Source organism: Aphelocoma coerulescens, chromosome 2 (assembly GCF_041296385.1).
Source record: "Aphelocoma coerulescens isolate FSJ_1873_10779 chromosome 2, UR_Acoe_1.0, whole genome shotgun sequence".
NCBI classification, from domain to species: domain Eukaryota; kingdom Metazoa; phylum Chordata; class Aves; order Passeriformes; family Corvidae; genus Aphelocoma; species Aphelocoma coerulescens.
The window spans coordinates 10058661-10074092 of NC_091015.1; the positions used below are offsets into that span (position 1 = coordinate 10058661).

Consider the following 15432-nt stretch of genomic DNA (forward strand, 5'->3'; position numbering starts at 1 on the left):
CTACAGTCTCTTTAGGCAGAATATTGTGGGGAAAAGTATCTCTAGCAGATCTCTAGTAATCCCAAGGGGTCAGCATAGCCTCTGAGGTTTGTCATACTTTTGGGGAGGTGAGGCTGGGGAGTGTGGCATCCTGAGGCCATCGGTGTGCTTCCTTTTGGAGGCCTCCAGGCTGAAGTCAGAAAAGCCTGACCCAAGAACCTACCCACTCTCAAGCTGGTTTTCCACAGGGATCCCACATCCCATTAGCACTACAGGTCTTCAACAGACACATTAATTACACTGATATTATTCATGTAACATTTTTCCTTCAGGGGGAACTGAACAGTTAACAGGTTGACTTGTTCTATTTTGATACCTGATTTACAAGTTTGTTCTTTCTCTGCAGGAGCCAGAACCTGAAACTGAAGCAGTAAGTTCAAGCCAGGAAATTCCCACAATGCCTCAGCCCATTGAAAAAGTTTCAGTCTCAACTCAGACCAAGAAGTTAAGTGCCTCTTCTCCAAAAATGCTGCATCGGAGCACCCAGACCAGTAATGATGGAGTGTGTCAGAACATGTGCCATGACAAATACACCAAAATCTTTAACGATTTCAAGGACAGGATGAAAGCTGATCACAAAAGAGAAACTGAGAGAGTTGTGCGAGAGGCAGTGGAAAAGGTAACACTTGCTGAACAGCACCTACACTTGAGGGTTGAGAAGGGATTTTGGGGATTTTTTCACATTCTTTTCTGTTTTTTTAACAACTACTCTTGCCAAAATGAATAAAAAACCTTTTCCAAAGAGACTACATAAAAATACTCTCCATTATTGCTTTTTTAGACCATTTCTATACCAATAAGCCTACTTTAAACAGAAAACTCTGACTTTTTTTGGTTCTTGTCCACTGAAATCAGTTTGTGATCCAAAACTGAAACTAATTGTTCATTCATGAGTATCTGTTTCCAAAGCCTTTCTGTCCATTGTCAAGTGTGATTCTAAACAATGTCATTGTGTAACTGCTAGTCATAAATAATTCTTCTTTTGTCAATCTTCTGACCTAAAGATAGGGTCACTGAAATTTGTTTGAATTTTCTTATCTAATAATAACCTGTTTAAAATTCAATGTCTAAGCTTGACCTGGTCACCTTTGGCTGGAGAGAGCAGGAAAATTTGGAGGATGATTTGTCTGACCTCTCTTAAGTACCTGTCTTAAAATAAGATGAATTTCCTTCTGCATGAAGGACTGTGAAATGAACCTAGGGAGTTCAAGTGTTAATCCTGTAGGATTAAGACACCAAAGGTTTAGATACCTGAGCAAGGGCAAAGGAACCTCACTGACAATGAATACTTAAAGGTACCTCTTAATGAACTCAGGGATGTTCTATTTCGTATTTTCCATTGTGCACTTGCTATAGATTTATATGCAGTTGTAGATTTGGAAGAAACAAAATATTTTTTTAAGAGAAATTCATAAATTTGTAAACTGATCATTGAGCAAATATGCATAGAACTTACTTAGCTTATTGTAGATGCCTAGCAGAGTAGAAATACAGTGACATTTTTATTTTGGTAAAATCTAATTTTGTTCTATCTCTAACTGAGAAATTTTTATTTCCTAAATAGGAGAAATCTCCAATTAGGTGACCTCCACCAGTATCAGTAATAGAGGTTTAAAGAGTAGGGGTTTAAATAAGACACTTTCAATTCCAGTAGCTGTCCCCTGACTTGTTTTGCTGACTGTCTTTGGCAGCTGCGTACAGAGATGGAAGAAGAGAAAAGGCAGGCTGTAAATAAAGCTGTGGCCAACGCACAAGGAGAGATGGACAGAAAATGTAAGCAGGTAAAGGAGAAGTGCAAAGAAGAATTTTTAGAAGAAATTAAGAAACTAGCAGGCCAGCACAAGCAGCTGATTTCCCAGACCAAGAAGAAGCAGTGGGTAAGTGTCCAAAATTTATCACCAGTAAGTGCAAATGTGTAATGCATCCTGCAGGCCAGTTGAAGGGGATTTCTTCCTTGCTTTGAACTGCACTGCTCTTCCACTGCTCTTCCAGTATTAAGGCTTTCTCCTCCATATTACTGTTTCAGATTTTCTCCAGATTTCAACTTGATATTCTGATTACTTTCCATCTTAATTTGTTAGTGTTAATAACAGCAACATCTTCTAGAGTCCAATCAGATCATAGTATTAAAAATATTTTTTTCTAAATGCAGTTTTACTCCATAGAAGACATGTTTTGCATTATGTTCACATTCCTTTGATCTTGAGGCCTCAGAGGGTACAATATATGGCTGCATCAATTTGTATTCCCCTGCTAATAAGGCTATTAGTGATATCCTTTTGGCCTTTTCCTCTCCTTGCTTTTTCTACAGCTCTTTTATATTCTTTTGTATTTAAGACATGACATTCTGAAATGTATTGCTCTCCCTCGCTCAGATCTTCAGTGCAAATCTTCAGCATCGACTACAAAAACCATGTTGCTCTGCCCTTTAGAAACATGAAAATACACATCTAACTTAGTGTTCTATTACAAGCCACAAACTTTTCCCTGGTTTTATTTGGATTGTGGCTCATGTTTTCTCAGGCTGGAAGTGTGTTCTCCCGCATGGCTGTACACCACCTAGCCAAACACTGCAAGTATCATAAACTGTGCTGTTTTCCAGGAGCAGAGTGCAGGTGGAAACGCTCCGCTCAGGAGCCGGGACCTGGCACACACACAGACTCTGCTATTTCTGTGCTAATTTTCACAGAACAGGGGAGTGAAAGCCATTGCTCAGGAAGTCACACAGCACTGTGACAGCTGTCTGTAACACACAGAGGGGTGGGCACAGGATTGTAGCACTGGTGGGGCTGGGAAGGAGCGGGAGCCTCCAGGAGATGGCACAAGCCAAGGGACAGCCAGTCCTGCCACCCCCCTGCAGCCCCATTTGCCTTCTGCTATGAAGGGCTGTTTTGCTGCTGCTCAGCCTCATTAGTCCCTGTGCTTACATGAAACGATGGTCCCTGCAGGGAAAACTCTGCTCTGGAGAAGAGTGGAAAAAGTACTCAGGCGAGACAGTCAGTCGCTGACTATCACAGTTGGTTTTTGGAAAGAGAAGAATTACTTCACATGCCAGAACTCCTGTAGAGTATTTCTGTTCCTCACGGAGATTTTACTGTGGGTGTTATGATGCTGCAATGCTTGGGTCTCTGTAAATAAGAGGATTCCTCCCTGTCTACCTGTCTCTGCTGACCAGAGAAGTTATTTATGACTCTGACTTGATCAAGTTACTGTGTTCAGTGTGTCACCAGATGCTGGTGCCTGTGTGCATGTGCTCACCTGTCGCACTGGAGAGGGAAATGGAATTGCCTTTGCCCACTACAGAATATGTCAAATTAGCTCTGTTCTGTCACAAGTGAAGAGCACACATGTGAACCATTGTCACCATTCCACTGACATGCAGTAACTCAGGCACAATAACTTGATTGTGAGACTGGACTCTTAGCTCTAGCTGCTTTTTGGTGGTTTTGAAGGCAGAATTTTCGAAAGAGACTGACTGGACTTACTTTTATCTGCCCCAATGTGCCTTTACATATCCTTCAGACTAATCAGAGAGTGCCCTGATACCACATCACTGAGTTTATTAACAAGGGCATAAAGCCTCTCTACTGAGCAAAACAATCAAAAGATAGAGTATTTGACAGTCTTGCCTATTTCCGTGGCCTCGAACTATCTGTCAATCACCACCCTAAATGAAGGCATCATGCAGACAGCTGGTTTGCATGTGGCAGGAGAGGGAGGGTCAGGGTAAACACCTCTGCATTCAAGCTGATGGATCTGCCTGCCAACACACAGCCCCAGGCAGCTGGACTCAGTCCAATTACACAACTCCCCAGTGATTCTTCCTTCAGTGGTACTAATGACAGTCCCTGGTGTGTAGTACTGCACTTGTATGCTGCTATTATAATGATACCTCCTTACCAAAATCTCATGTAATTAACTCACATACTAAATGAGTTTTGGTGGCTTTGCTTTTTAATTAGGAGCAGAGACCTCTGGTTTTGTGTAATGCTGATATCTAGGCTTGGGAATACAGCTGCTATTATTCGCACTATATTTTTCTTTTTCTCATACCTAAAAAAAAGTCCAGTTGGGATGAAGGGATCATTTTGCTGGTGGTGTACAGGGACATGAGAAGATATGCTTCCAGCCCTCAGGAGACTAATGCATAGTTAAAGAATAACAGTTCCTCTTTCTCTAGCTTTCTCACAATCCTCTTGGCTTAGCCCAATTTCATTTTTACACCTTCAGAAAATTTGGGTTTTATACGATACCTCAAGTAAATAGCAAACAAAAGGAAGAAATGTAAAGACAGGAATAACAATAATGAGATTATGCAGCTTGATGGCCTCCAGGGTGCAGGCTGGAGTGCTGGTCTTAATGTTTCTGTTTTAGTTTCTCCAAGCTCTTTTATTTGTGTATAAGCATTATTTAAATTGGTGCATAGGTCATTTTGATAGATAGCTTTTAACTTTTTTCTCTTTCAAATTTATTTACACATATATTTATTTTAACTTGCAACAGGTGGTCTTTAAGTGAATGAGCATTGTCTGTGATGTGCACTGTCTAAAACAAAACCCCAAGTGATTGATAATGTTTAGAAAGAGGAAAAGAAAAGAGGATGCCTGAGGCTAGCTGGCATTTTGCCTTCAGTGCCACATGTGCTGGTACCAGCACAGATGACAATATTTTCCTTTTCTAAGTGGAGATTTACATCCCACACTTATGGCCAGCATATGTAAAGGGAAGTGCAGGACCCACAGATCAGTTGTCCTCTCCTGTCGTAGCATTTTTTGATCTCTCCAAGCCAGCAGATGTGAATTTGGTCTCTGGGCTGAGGCCCATGCTGAACATAATGGAGAGACACAGCTGTTCCCTGCACCTTTCCAGCAGATGATCCTAATGGCTCCCACAGGCTTGTGGGCCGCCAGCAACATGAAAAACCAGGAAAACAGCTCTCGAGAGGACACTTGTTTGCAGACATTTTTACAAATAAACTTCCCAGGAGCTAAATTGTGAAAGAAAAATGAAGAGGTTCCCTTCTCACACAGCTAGGGCAGTCCCTTTACTGCTGATGTAAATAAATGGGTATCAGTTTAGCCATTGTAAATGTTGGGTTTCTTGGACCTGTCTTTCAGTAGTGGGAGTTGTTGTGGTTTTTCTTTTGAGGCAGTTGGGTTTGTTTTCTTTGTAATTCCCTGTTTTATTAGCAAAGCTGTAGCTAGACAGAACATAAAAAGTAAATTGTGTGTTATTCTGTGGTTTGACAGCAGCCTGCACAGACTGTGTGGTATCCCTCCCCCTGTTCCCCGTCACACAATAAGCATTTCAGACTGGATTCCTAAAGGTACTTTCTGATTTTGAGCAGACCAAATTCTGAAAGACAAATCTGATGTTGTTAGAAGCTGACTCTCCAAGATGCAGAAGTATAAATGGTACCTTTAGTAGCAATGCCACCTTACTTTATAGAATTTTGTCAAAATGACAGTTAATGCTTTTGCAGCACTCCCTCAAGGGGCATAAACCCACCTGAAGACAGGGCACACACACTGCCTGTGTGGGTGCTGTACCTCCTTGATGGCCACCCATAGTGCTAACCAGCAGGTTGCATTCTCTTTCTTAGTTCCTCAGAAGCCACAGGGCTATTTTCCAAGTAGCTCTTCCAGCTACCAGAAAGCTGTGGGCCTTCTGTGTGTTCTGAGGTAGCAATCGTCTTTGCTGCAGCTTTCCCCAGAACCAAGTAACTCTGCATAAATCATGGGCTGTGCAGCATCTTTCTTTGAGGAGTTTTGTGCAGTCCTGGTAGGCACAACAAAGGACACAAGCCCAGGCAGCCAACCTGTGTACAACAGGCCTTCTTGGTTTTATGTAAGACTTGGAGGTAAAAACACTTTCTTGATCTGCTCAGTAGCACTGAAGTAGCACAAGGTTTTCCCTTCAGGAGGTGGCAGTGCTGCCTGGCAATCAGCAAACCCCAGTGACAGCAGCCTCCTTGCAGGCTGACCCCAGATGGGCTATAACAAACCAATAACTCTTCACTCCTGGGATGTTATTGTTGTGACTTTTGAGATTTTCTAGACCGAAAGAATCTTCCCTAGCACCCTCTGGACAGGTCAGGCTTACAAAGAAGCCTCAGAAACACCAATTTTTCCAGCCTGTGTAGAGCCTGCTCATGCCAGCAGCTCCTGCTGATCTATTGTAGGCTTTCAAGACATAGATCAGGGTGCTATTACACAAATGTAGGGTAAAAGAGGTTCCTGGGCTATGTGGCTGAAAAACGTCAGTCCACCATTCTGAGACATGAGTTTTCTTAAGCAAGAGATGATTTTTTGAAAAGCAGTAATCCAGACTGTGGAAAATAGGAAGGCATTGTGCGGATGTGCTGAAGATTGCTGCTTCACTCAGCACGTGTGAAAAACGCCCTCACATGCTGGTGTGTGCAGGGCTGGGGGAACGCTGGTGAGCTGGTGAGGAGGGATCCTGCCAGGGGGATAATCCCATCTCCTTTGTTCTCCACAGTGCTACAACTGTGAAGAGGAGGCCATGTACCACTGCTGCTGGAACACTTCCTACTGCTCCATCAAGTGTCAGCAGGAGCACTGGCATGCCGAACACAAACGTACCTGCCGCAGGAAAAGATGAAAGAGTTACTCCTCCCCTAGAGCACCACCCCGATGATTGCTATTCTCAGACACAGCGGTTTTTGTTTCCAAGAAAAGCCAAAATTGTTTAGAATTTGCTTCCCATTTTGCACCAGCCTTTAAACACTTTTGGTAAAAGAAATTTTGCACAGTAATTTCAGTCTTCTGTTAAAAATGCTCCTCCAAAATTTTGTCGGCAGAATAAATTGAACATCTGTGGGAGCAGGTTACTGCAAATAATTTTAAACTAGAGGATTTGTTGCATTTTCAGCAAATTTTAAGACATTTTTAGGTTTTACAGATATTTTAATCTTTAAAAACAGCAGATCTAAAAACAACAAAATGATGCAAGTTTAACAAAAGGAACATTTAAAAACTAGATCTGAATGTAAAAAGTACAGAACTGTTTCAGAAAAACAAAGCATACTACCTTGATGTAACATTTATTTCTTAACCTTGTTGAGCTGGTTTTGTTCAGCTTAATTTTACTGTTTAAAGGCATTATCTATTGGTTATACCAGTGGGTACATGATTGAATTTAGGGAACAGGGTTGACACAGCAGGTGCTAGTCCTGCGTATTTTTTCTTAAATATTTCCCAACTGTGTTTTATTTTCATTATTTCTTTTCAATATATAACTTTTATAACAAAATATTAGCTTTGATCTTGTAGTTTAAAATCACAGGGAACTGGGGTAATCTTTTACTGAGCTGGATCTTAGAGAAAAATGAATATTTAAATTTTGAAGTTTGCACATTTCATTTTTGTTCTAACATGAGTGCTTGTAACAAGAATAAGAAAAGCCAAAAAAAACCCAAACAAAAAACAAACAAACAAACAAAAAAACCCAACTACCTTTATTCCTACTCGGAATTTGGAGGCATACAAATTACTTTTTTGTGCCCCCCTTCAGCCTCCCCAATTCAACATCATTTGACCACCTCTGATCTGGTGTCACCTGGTCCATCATAACTTGATAATAAAAGGAGAAAAAGCACTTAAGTTTCACAGAAGCCGTTATGTTTGTAGTAATGGGTCATTGCCTAATAATGAGCTCCATCACTGTACTCAGAATGAAGAATAATGCATGTTAATTTTCTTGTATTAAAGATGCCGTGATTTGTAAAAAGTCTGTATTTTGCGGAATGTCTGGATTAAGAAGCATTACCAATAGGAATGGATCGATAGTTGAAAAATGATTTTCTTTTTGTTTGTTTTATATATAGATATATGAATTGCATCCATGTTCAGAGACAATTTTTTAAATAGATGTAAAGCTTACTTAAATAGCTTTTCTTTTAAAGTGTCTCCACATTTTAGTTTTTTTTAAAGATTGGTCTTAGACTGAGTCATATGCCCATTAATCATCCAGCTATTTTTTGAGAAGTTAGAGGAATAATTTGTAAATATTTATTTAGATCTTTGATATTTATTGAAAGCAATTACATGATGGAACGATGGAAGCTGAAGAATCAGGAGGAAAGCCTTTTAAAAAGTTTTCTCTAGGATTTGTCAGGGTCATTGTAAAGACAAAAATATAACTAAGACTTCTGTGAACTACCACTGAAATCCTGACCTTTTTTACTTACAGTGGTGATATAAGTTAATTGACTATATACCGCCAAATAATGCCCAACATGTTGCAGAAATTAAGTGGTAAGTTGATTGGAAAAAATAGTAAGTAGATGGTAACTTGTATTACCACAGCTACATTATTGCCTGATAAATGTGTAATTAACTTTTGTCGCCTCTGTGTTGTGACTGTAAAACACTTCACAACTAAAAATCAATCTTGTTCGATTACTTTACAAGTTCCAGAACTTCGATCCACCCCTATGAAAGCAAGTTATTGTGAAAATATTTTTGGTGTAAAATCATTCCAGAATATGTAATATTTAACTGATAGCTGCATGAAAGTAAGATTCGTGTTACTTTGGCTTTTTTGTCTCTGTTGACACGGTTGCACATTTCCAAGTTACTACAGCGTGAAAACTGTGTGTTTTAAAGAAAAAAAACAAAACAAAAAAAAAAAGATTGTGGCCTGGTTTTGTATAAGTTTTAGGTAAAATTACAATTGATTGTTTTAGGAATCATGATTTAAAATTAATTTTTCTGCAAATCATAAAGCTATAATAAAGTGTTGAGCTTAGCCACTATGCACATTGTAATTATTCATTGTGGCTGTCCAGTTTATGATGCATTCTGGCATTTTGTAAGCTGCTCTGACTAGCAATATATAGAGTCATTTAATGTGTTAACATTGGTTAATAAATGTATTTAAAAAAAACCTCACTGAAAGTATCTGTGTTGATTTTGGCTGGTTGTCCTCACATCGTGGGGTGGGCAGGCATGAGGCTGCTGTTAGTACTTGTACCAAGGGAGACCGGGGCTGTGCGTGGGGAGCTGTGCCTGAACTCCCAGGACCTTGTTCCTGACTCGAGGGGAGCTGGCAGGGCCATGCAAGGGCTTCAGCACTTAACATGGCTCTCAGCACCAACAGGGAATCTTCTCAGCCCATGCAGAGCCAGCAGCCCCTGGGGGTTGCACCCATCAAGTCCTGGTTTTAAAGCCAGATCCTGCACTGGCAGCAGCCAGGCTGGGGCTCAGCCCTGCCTTGCCCTGTGCTTCCCCTCACCAGAGGCCCCACTCTGCCTCTGCCCTCACCCGGTCACCAGCCCTGAGCCTGCGCCTGTCGTGTGTTTTATCAATGCAGTAATTTCCTCTGGAGGGGCTGCATGAGCTCAGCTTCACCTGAGTGCAGTGGGGTTTCTCCTGATGAGCCCTGAGCAGCTCAGTCCCTCACTCGCCACAACGCTGCCAGTGAGGTGCCCAAGGGAGCCAAGGGCCCAAGGAGCACGTCCTGCAGCCACCCAAGAGAAAGAGCCACATGGGGCAAGCCACAGGCAGAGTGGGTCATCCTGGAGCTCCACTGGGACTTCAGGGCTGCAGGAGGGACACTGTGAGTTGGTTTCAGTATAGCAATTAAGAATTTCCCTATGGAAATTAAGACCTGGAAAGACCTTCAAGTCCTAAGGGATCCCTCAAAGTCTCTTTTATTATTTCACAATCCAAACAGTTCTGTTCTTACATGAGCCAAATTTTATTCCTTCATCTTGATGAAACAATTAAATGTCAACAGCCAGCACAGCCAATCACGTAAGCTGGTAAAGCAGGATCAGGAATAAGCAGCATCTCCCTTCAGCTCCCCTCCCAGGGCATTCCCCTTTTTTGATGACTGCAGTCATTCTCCAAGCTCATCAGCACTCCAATGGCAGAAATCCTCAGTGCAAATGCTCCTCCATTCCTCTCCCCATGTGCATTTGCCAGTTCAGGTGACAGCAGTGGTGCCAGGATCAGGATCAAACAGATCTCTGGATGTGCCAAGGCAGCCTCCCACCTGCATTGTGTAACATGGATTGTCTGTGACCTGCTGTACTCCATCACTGTCCCACACTGGGCCCTGTCACTGCCAGCTGGCAGAGCAGAGGAGGAGAATTGTCCTTGCACTGCCTCAACTCTGCAAGTTTCCTTCCATCAGGAATCTCAGGGTGAGTGAGGGTTTCTCTGAGTTCCTGCAGCATCACTGCTGCAGGAAGTGCTCCTAGAGCATCAGTCTGAAAGACTTAAACATTTTATTGTTGGCTTTTTCTATTATTGACACTGTTATTACTATTAATTAATTTATTTTTATTATTTTTTTAAACTCTGGCTATTCCTTTATTTTAATAAGGAGAAGCTGTGGTTTCTGCCTCCTGCTTCCTTTAGGTGGAGTGAGCTGCCCAGCTCATGGCTTGTTTCACAATCTTAAATGACCAAGTATGTGAAATATGTTTGGGATTTGTTACTGGTAGTTAGGGGCCACCCTGTCAATTTTAGCCTCCCTGAGTGAGAGTACATATGTGATCTGTGCATATACTTCTCAAATGCTTTCATAAATCAAATTGAGGGAGGGTATCTAAACCAGAGAGGCCCTTCTTGTGTTGTTTCACATTAAGAAAATGCAACTGCAAGCAGAAAGATCCATCCATTTGTGAGAATACTAGAATATTTTTGGGGTTAAGTGGGAAATGATTATAGGTAATGTAAAAGGAATAAAACCAACTATCTTGGATCTTCCAAACCCCATATTTTATCCTAATAAAACCTATTTCCAGATGTCAAAAGGCTCAAAAGTATGATAGGCTATGAGTAACGCTCTTTGTAAAAGAAATGCTGGTTACTAGATGTTCAAAATTGTAAAATCAGGAAGAGAACCAAGAAAAAGTTAACTCTACATTGTCCCTCCTGCTCCCCATGGCCATGCCTGCCCCAGGACCTCTCCAGCCCCTTGACCCTGGAGTCACGAGTGAGGTATAGAAGGGATGTTTCATCCCTTCAGGCGTGGCAAACAGCAATGAAGAGGCTGAAATTAAGCGCAGCATCTACTTTGTAGATAATGTCTTCATAGAAGGAAACTGATAATTGAAGATTATTCAGAAGGAATGCCAAGAGAGCAAGAACACTCCACGATAAAAGGCAGAACGATGTGTTTGTTTACAAAGCCACCGGCCAGCTGCTGTAAACTCACTGAGTGAAAAGTAAGCTGGTGTGAAGCTTCAATGGAAATAGGATTTACCCTAGAGAGATACCTAAAAATAAACTGAGTTCTGCATCAGAAGATGCTGTGAATCTGGTTACACAAAATGCTTTAGTGGTGTTTGGAAAAGGACTTCTGCAGCAGGAAATAATGTTTGTTAATAAAGCCAGAGCACTTTGATTTTTAACTACTTCATTAACAGGAAAGGTATCTTTGGCAAACAGCCACTGTAGGCAGCTTGGGGCCCCACCTGCTGCCATATTCCAGCTCTGCTCCTCCCCTGCTCATGCTCCCATGGGAGCATGGGCCAGTTTTGAGCCATGATCCCTCCACGCTTGGCCACAGCAATGTGCTTTTGTCCCTTGTAATAGAGCCTTCAAGGTGAAAAATGGTTTCATTAAAAGTGAAAAGAGACTCGGTGACTTGCACACAGCAGCTCTTTGAGTCCCTGTCACCAGGAAAGAGGGTTTTGCGTGGTGTGGGCCACGTCTCAGCCAGTTGGGCATCCTGCTCACTGTTCTCATTGGGAGGCATAGGAGCCGTGTGGGTCAGCTGTACCTGAGGAGGGAGCAGAATGAAGGCCCCCAAACCCCAGGGCATGGGCAGGGACATCCCCCCGCTGCCAGCCCGGCAGCTCAGCCCCGCCAAGGAGCAGCAACACTGGCTCCTTCCCAAAGGAAAAGCATGGCCAGAAACTCTGCCATGCGTGGATTACGTGCTGGAGAGAGAATTTCTTTGGCTGACACAACACTTGACTGAGTGACAGAGCCTTTTTCCTGTCTTTTCACAAGTCCGTAAAGACCACAAGGGCTAGGAAGCTTTTTAGTTTTGCCCCGAAGAAACGCAAGATGTGCAGCTCAGCCATGCAATCGCTTGTTCTGTTTTCCCACTGATGCTGCAGCCGGCAGCATTTTAACCCTGGGCTCCCCAGTGCCAGGGGCTGCCACAGCAGGGAGCTGCTCCATGCTGGCCGAGCTGCTGGGACTCGGCGCTGGACGCCGAGCCAGAGCCCAGCACTGCTCAGCTCTTCCCACCGGCGGTGTTCCCGCTGCCTCTCTCTGCCGAATTTGGGTGGCGGCAATGCTGCGCTTGCAAGGAAGCCTTGGAGTCAGTGGGGTGACACTGAGATTTAGGTGCCGGAAGGGGAACAGGAGGCAGCTCCCACAGCAGGACCCTGCTGCAGGGACTGGATCTGTCCTGAAGTGCCACAGACACTGAGAAAGCTCCGAGCCACCTCGGGCTTGTCCTGGTGCAGGAGCCTCCCTTTGAAAGCTACGGACAATTACAAGCAACAATTGCCGCAGAGAGGGGCCCTGCAGCGAGAGAGCAGCGGGAGCTCAAGGCTAAGAGCCAGAGGCTTCCCAAGCTCCTCCTTAGCCTGGCACAGCCCACACTGTCGACCTCTGCCCCTGGTACTAGATCCACTCTCAGAGCCTTTCTCTTAGCCCAAAGCTCATGAAAAAGTACACTGTCTGTACAGAATCATCTGCAGAGACAGAACCTATCTATGGACCTCTAGTAACAGCTTATCCAGAATTTGCCTCTTTTTCTCCTAATTGTGATCCTGCTCAGGACCTCCCTGGGCAGAGGGAGTGTTTCTGCCTCTCCCAACTACTGCTACCACCATTTGGTGAAGAAAAGCAGTGTCTGGAATCCCGCATCCCATTACAAACCTAATTATTATTATTCCTGTAGCTCAGCATTTCCAAATCAAAACGGGACTTTGCTACATCCCAAACTGACAGGTTGCATCCTGACTTTGTGTCTCTCCTGCAGATGCACTGGTTTTATCGTGCTGGAGAAATAAATGGTGCTGGTAGTTGTAAGTAAAGTGCAACGACAGCACACGTGCCTCATGCAGGCATAGCAAAATGCAGTCAGACCAGTTTGGAGCAAGGCTACTGCCTGTTAGGTGATCCACTGGAAATAGGAGTTTTTAATGGAAGTTTTCATTTAAGAAAACATGGGGTTTGTTAGAAAATTTTCATAACAGAGTGATCTCTAATAGTCATTTTATTATTGCTTAAAACAGCAGTTAAAAACTCTTGTATTAAAAAGGCTTTGCTCCAAGATGAAAAAATACTTCCCTCCTTTGAAGGAAAAAAAAATTATAGCTGAGACCACACTTCTTTCTCTTTGTTAACCAAAGAGCTGTGAGAGAAAAACTTAAACATTCCCATTCAGTTTTTGCAGCCTTGCACCCTGGACTGGCAGGGTGAGCTGTGGATCTCCATGGTGGATGCCCAGTGCCTGCCCAGGCAGCCAGAGAGTTTTTCAGGCTGTGCAAGTCCACCCCTGCCCCTGCAGCAGCCAGCCGGGACTGAGCCACACAGGGACCCTGCAAAGGCACACGAGGGTGTAGCCCCACCCCAGCTTGCAGCTACTTGTGGTTAGGAGAGAGGGGGGGTATGCAAAAAAAATTCTCCTGTGGATTTCAGGAAAGTAGCCAAACCCAAATGTTTGGGAGAGGCATCCTAGAAATGCTAATGAGTACATGTGGCTGCAATGGAAAGTTTAATTCCTTTGTACCTCCTCAGCCACTAATTTCCTTTGGGCAGTTGTTGGCTCAAATTCTCGTCTCCTGCTGCTCTGTGAATACTGACCATGCCATACTCCCCTCCCGACCTGGTTTCATGGAAACATTATTTTCTTCTTGCATGCAGCTGCTTTTCCTATTCTTGTTTTCTCCCAGGGTTTCTGTTCTTCAGTCCTGACGCTTACCTGATACAGACCTGGTTCTTTTTTAGTTTCCCAAACCGTTGGGGCTGGGATAAACTCTGTCCCTGCCTTGCACATGTCTGTCCTTCTACCTCTATACACCTCCTCTCTTGAGTCTTACTGCAGAGCCCTTGGCTCAGTCCAGCAGAGGCAGCTCACCCAAGCCTCCAGTCAGAATCCAGGGCTAAGAGCAGCGAGGTGAGTCCCAGCATTGGAGCTTCATGATTGAAATGCACTCCCCTAGGAGGCCCCTAAAATTGGGTGCCTGATGCCACAGGTTTAGATAGTCTCAACTGCTTGATCTTTACTTCCATATACACAGTCTTCTCCTTCCTGGCCTCCTCTTCTACCCCAAATATTTTTCCTAAAACTGCCCTTCATTTATGGCTTCCTGCACTGGTGATATATCCTGATAGCTCAGTACAGCTCTTGGTGCCTCTTCTGGCATCTCCAAACCTTTCCCATGTGCTGCCAGTCACACGTGGAAGCCACTTCCTGTGAAGATTCCATCAGCTTTGTCTCCTCCTCCAGCTACTCTCCACATGCCTATGAGCATCAATCTACCAAAGCACAAAATTAAAACAACATCAGCTTTGTGCCTTTAGGATCTGCCCATTAACTGGCCATTGCTGTAGAAGATTTTGCAATCATTAAAAATAAATATTATTAGATGTGGTGTGGGCTCCCAGGAAAAAGACTTCCCCTCCTCTTCCCCCCCCTCCACTGGCCCCATGTGCATCATAGGAGAATATACAACAGTGCTTTGGCTTTGAAGAAATCTTGTTTGTGCAGACCAGAAAAAGGTAAAGAACACTGACTTTGACTGGCATGATGCAGCACGACCTGCTTAGTGAACCTGAGGGAATTTGAAATGCCACGCAGTTCCCAGTGTCAGGATGATGCCAGAAGGTGCAGAGATGGCCTGATCCTGTTCTGCTGTGTAAGAAAGGGGGAGCTGCTGCTTCAGAGATGCTGACCTCAGCCAGGTGCAGCACAAATGAGGCAAAGCTTAGATGGTTTTTGTACCAGCTTTAAGGTGATACCCCTCAAAAGAGACAAGGAAAACCATGAAAAGGAGAACCCTAAATCATGGTAAGGTGAGAGAGAGGTTTTGGGAATGTGGGCTGCTAAATGGAGCACTCCAGATGTAAAAAAACCCCATACATTTGTGTTTTTAAAAAATTAACAACATATTATTTAAATTTTATCCCCAAACAAAATTATTCATTTCTACTTTCACCATGTAGAATCTGGTTACTTTTTTTCTTTTTGCTTTTCAAATCTCAGTTTTAAAGCAAAAATTTCTTCCAATAAAACAAAGCAACAAAAAATTCAAAATCAGGGTTGGCTCTTATGCTGGGGACAGTGGGGTCCATCCCCCTTGGGATGACTCCTGTAGGCTGTACCTCTCCCCCACTGCCCATCCACCCAGAGCCCAGCCCAGCCCCCTCAAACATGAGTGTGCCCAGGCGAGAGCCA

At 43.4% G+C, this 15432-nt stretch overlaps 1 protein-coding gene across 3 annotated transcripts in view; it reads left to right on the forward strand.

Annotated features, from left to right (window-relative positions):
* Positions 1-8951, forward strand: part of ZMYND11 (zinc finger MYND-type containing 11) — a 105570-nt gene extending 96619 nt beyond the window's left edge. For all 3 annotated transcript variants that reach the window (XM_069006432.1, XM_069006433.1, XM_069006434.1), the window contains 3 exons: positions 386-658; positions 1731-1916; positions 6538-8951. In XM_069006432.1, coding sequence (XP_068862533.1) covers positions 386-658; positions 1731-1916; positions 6538-6660 — 582 coding nt within the window. In that variant the 3' untranslated portion in view covers positions 6661-8951. The remainder of the gene's footprint in view (positions 1-385; positions 659-1730; positions 1917-6537) is intronic.
* The last annotated feature ends 6481 nt before the right edge of the window (positions 8952-15432 follow it).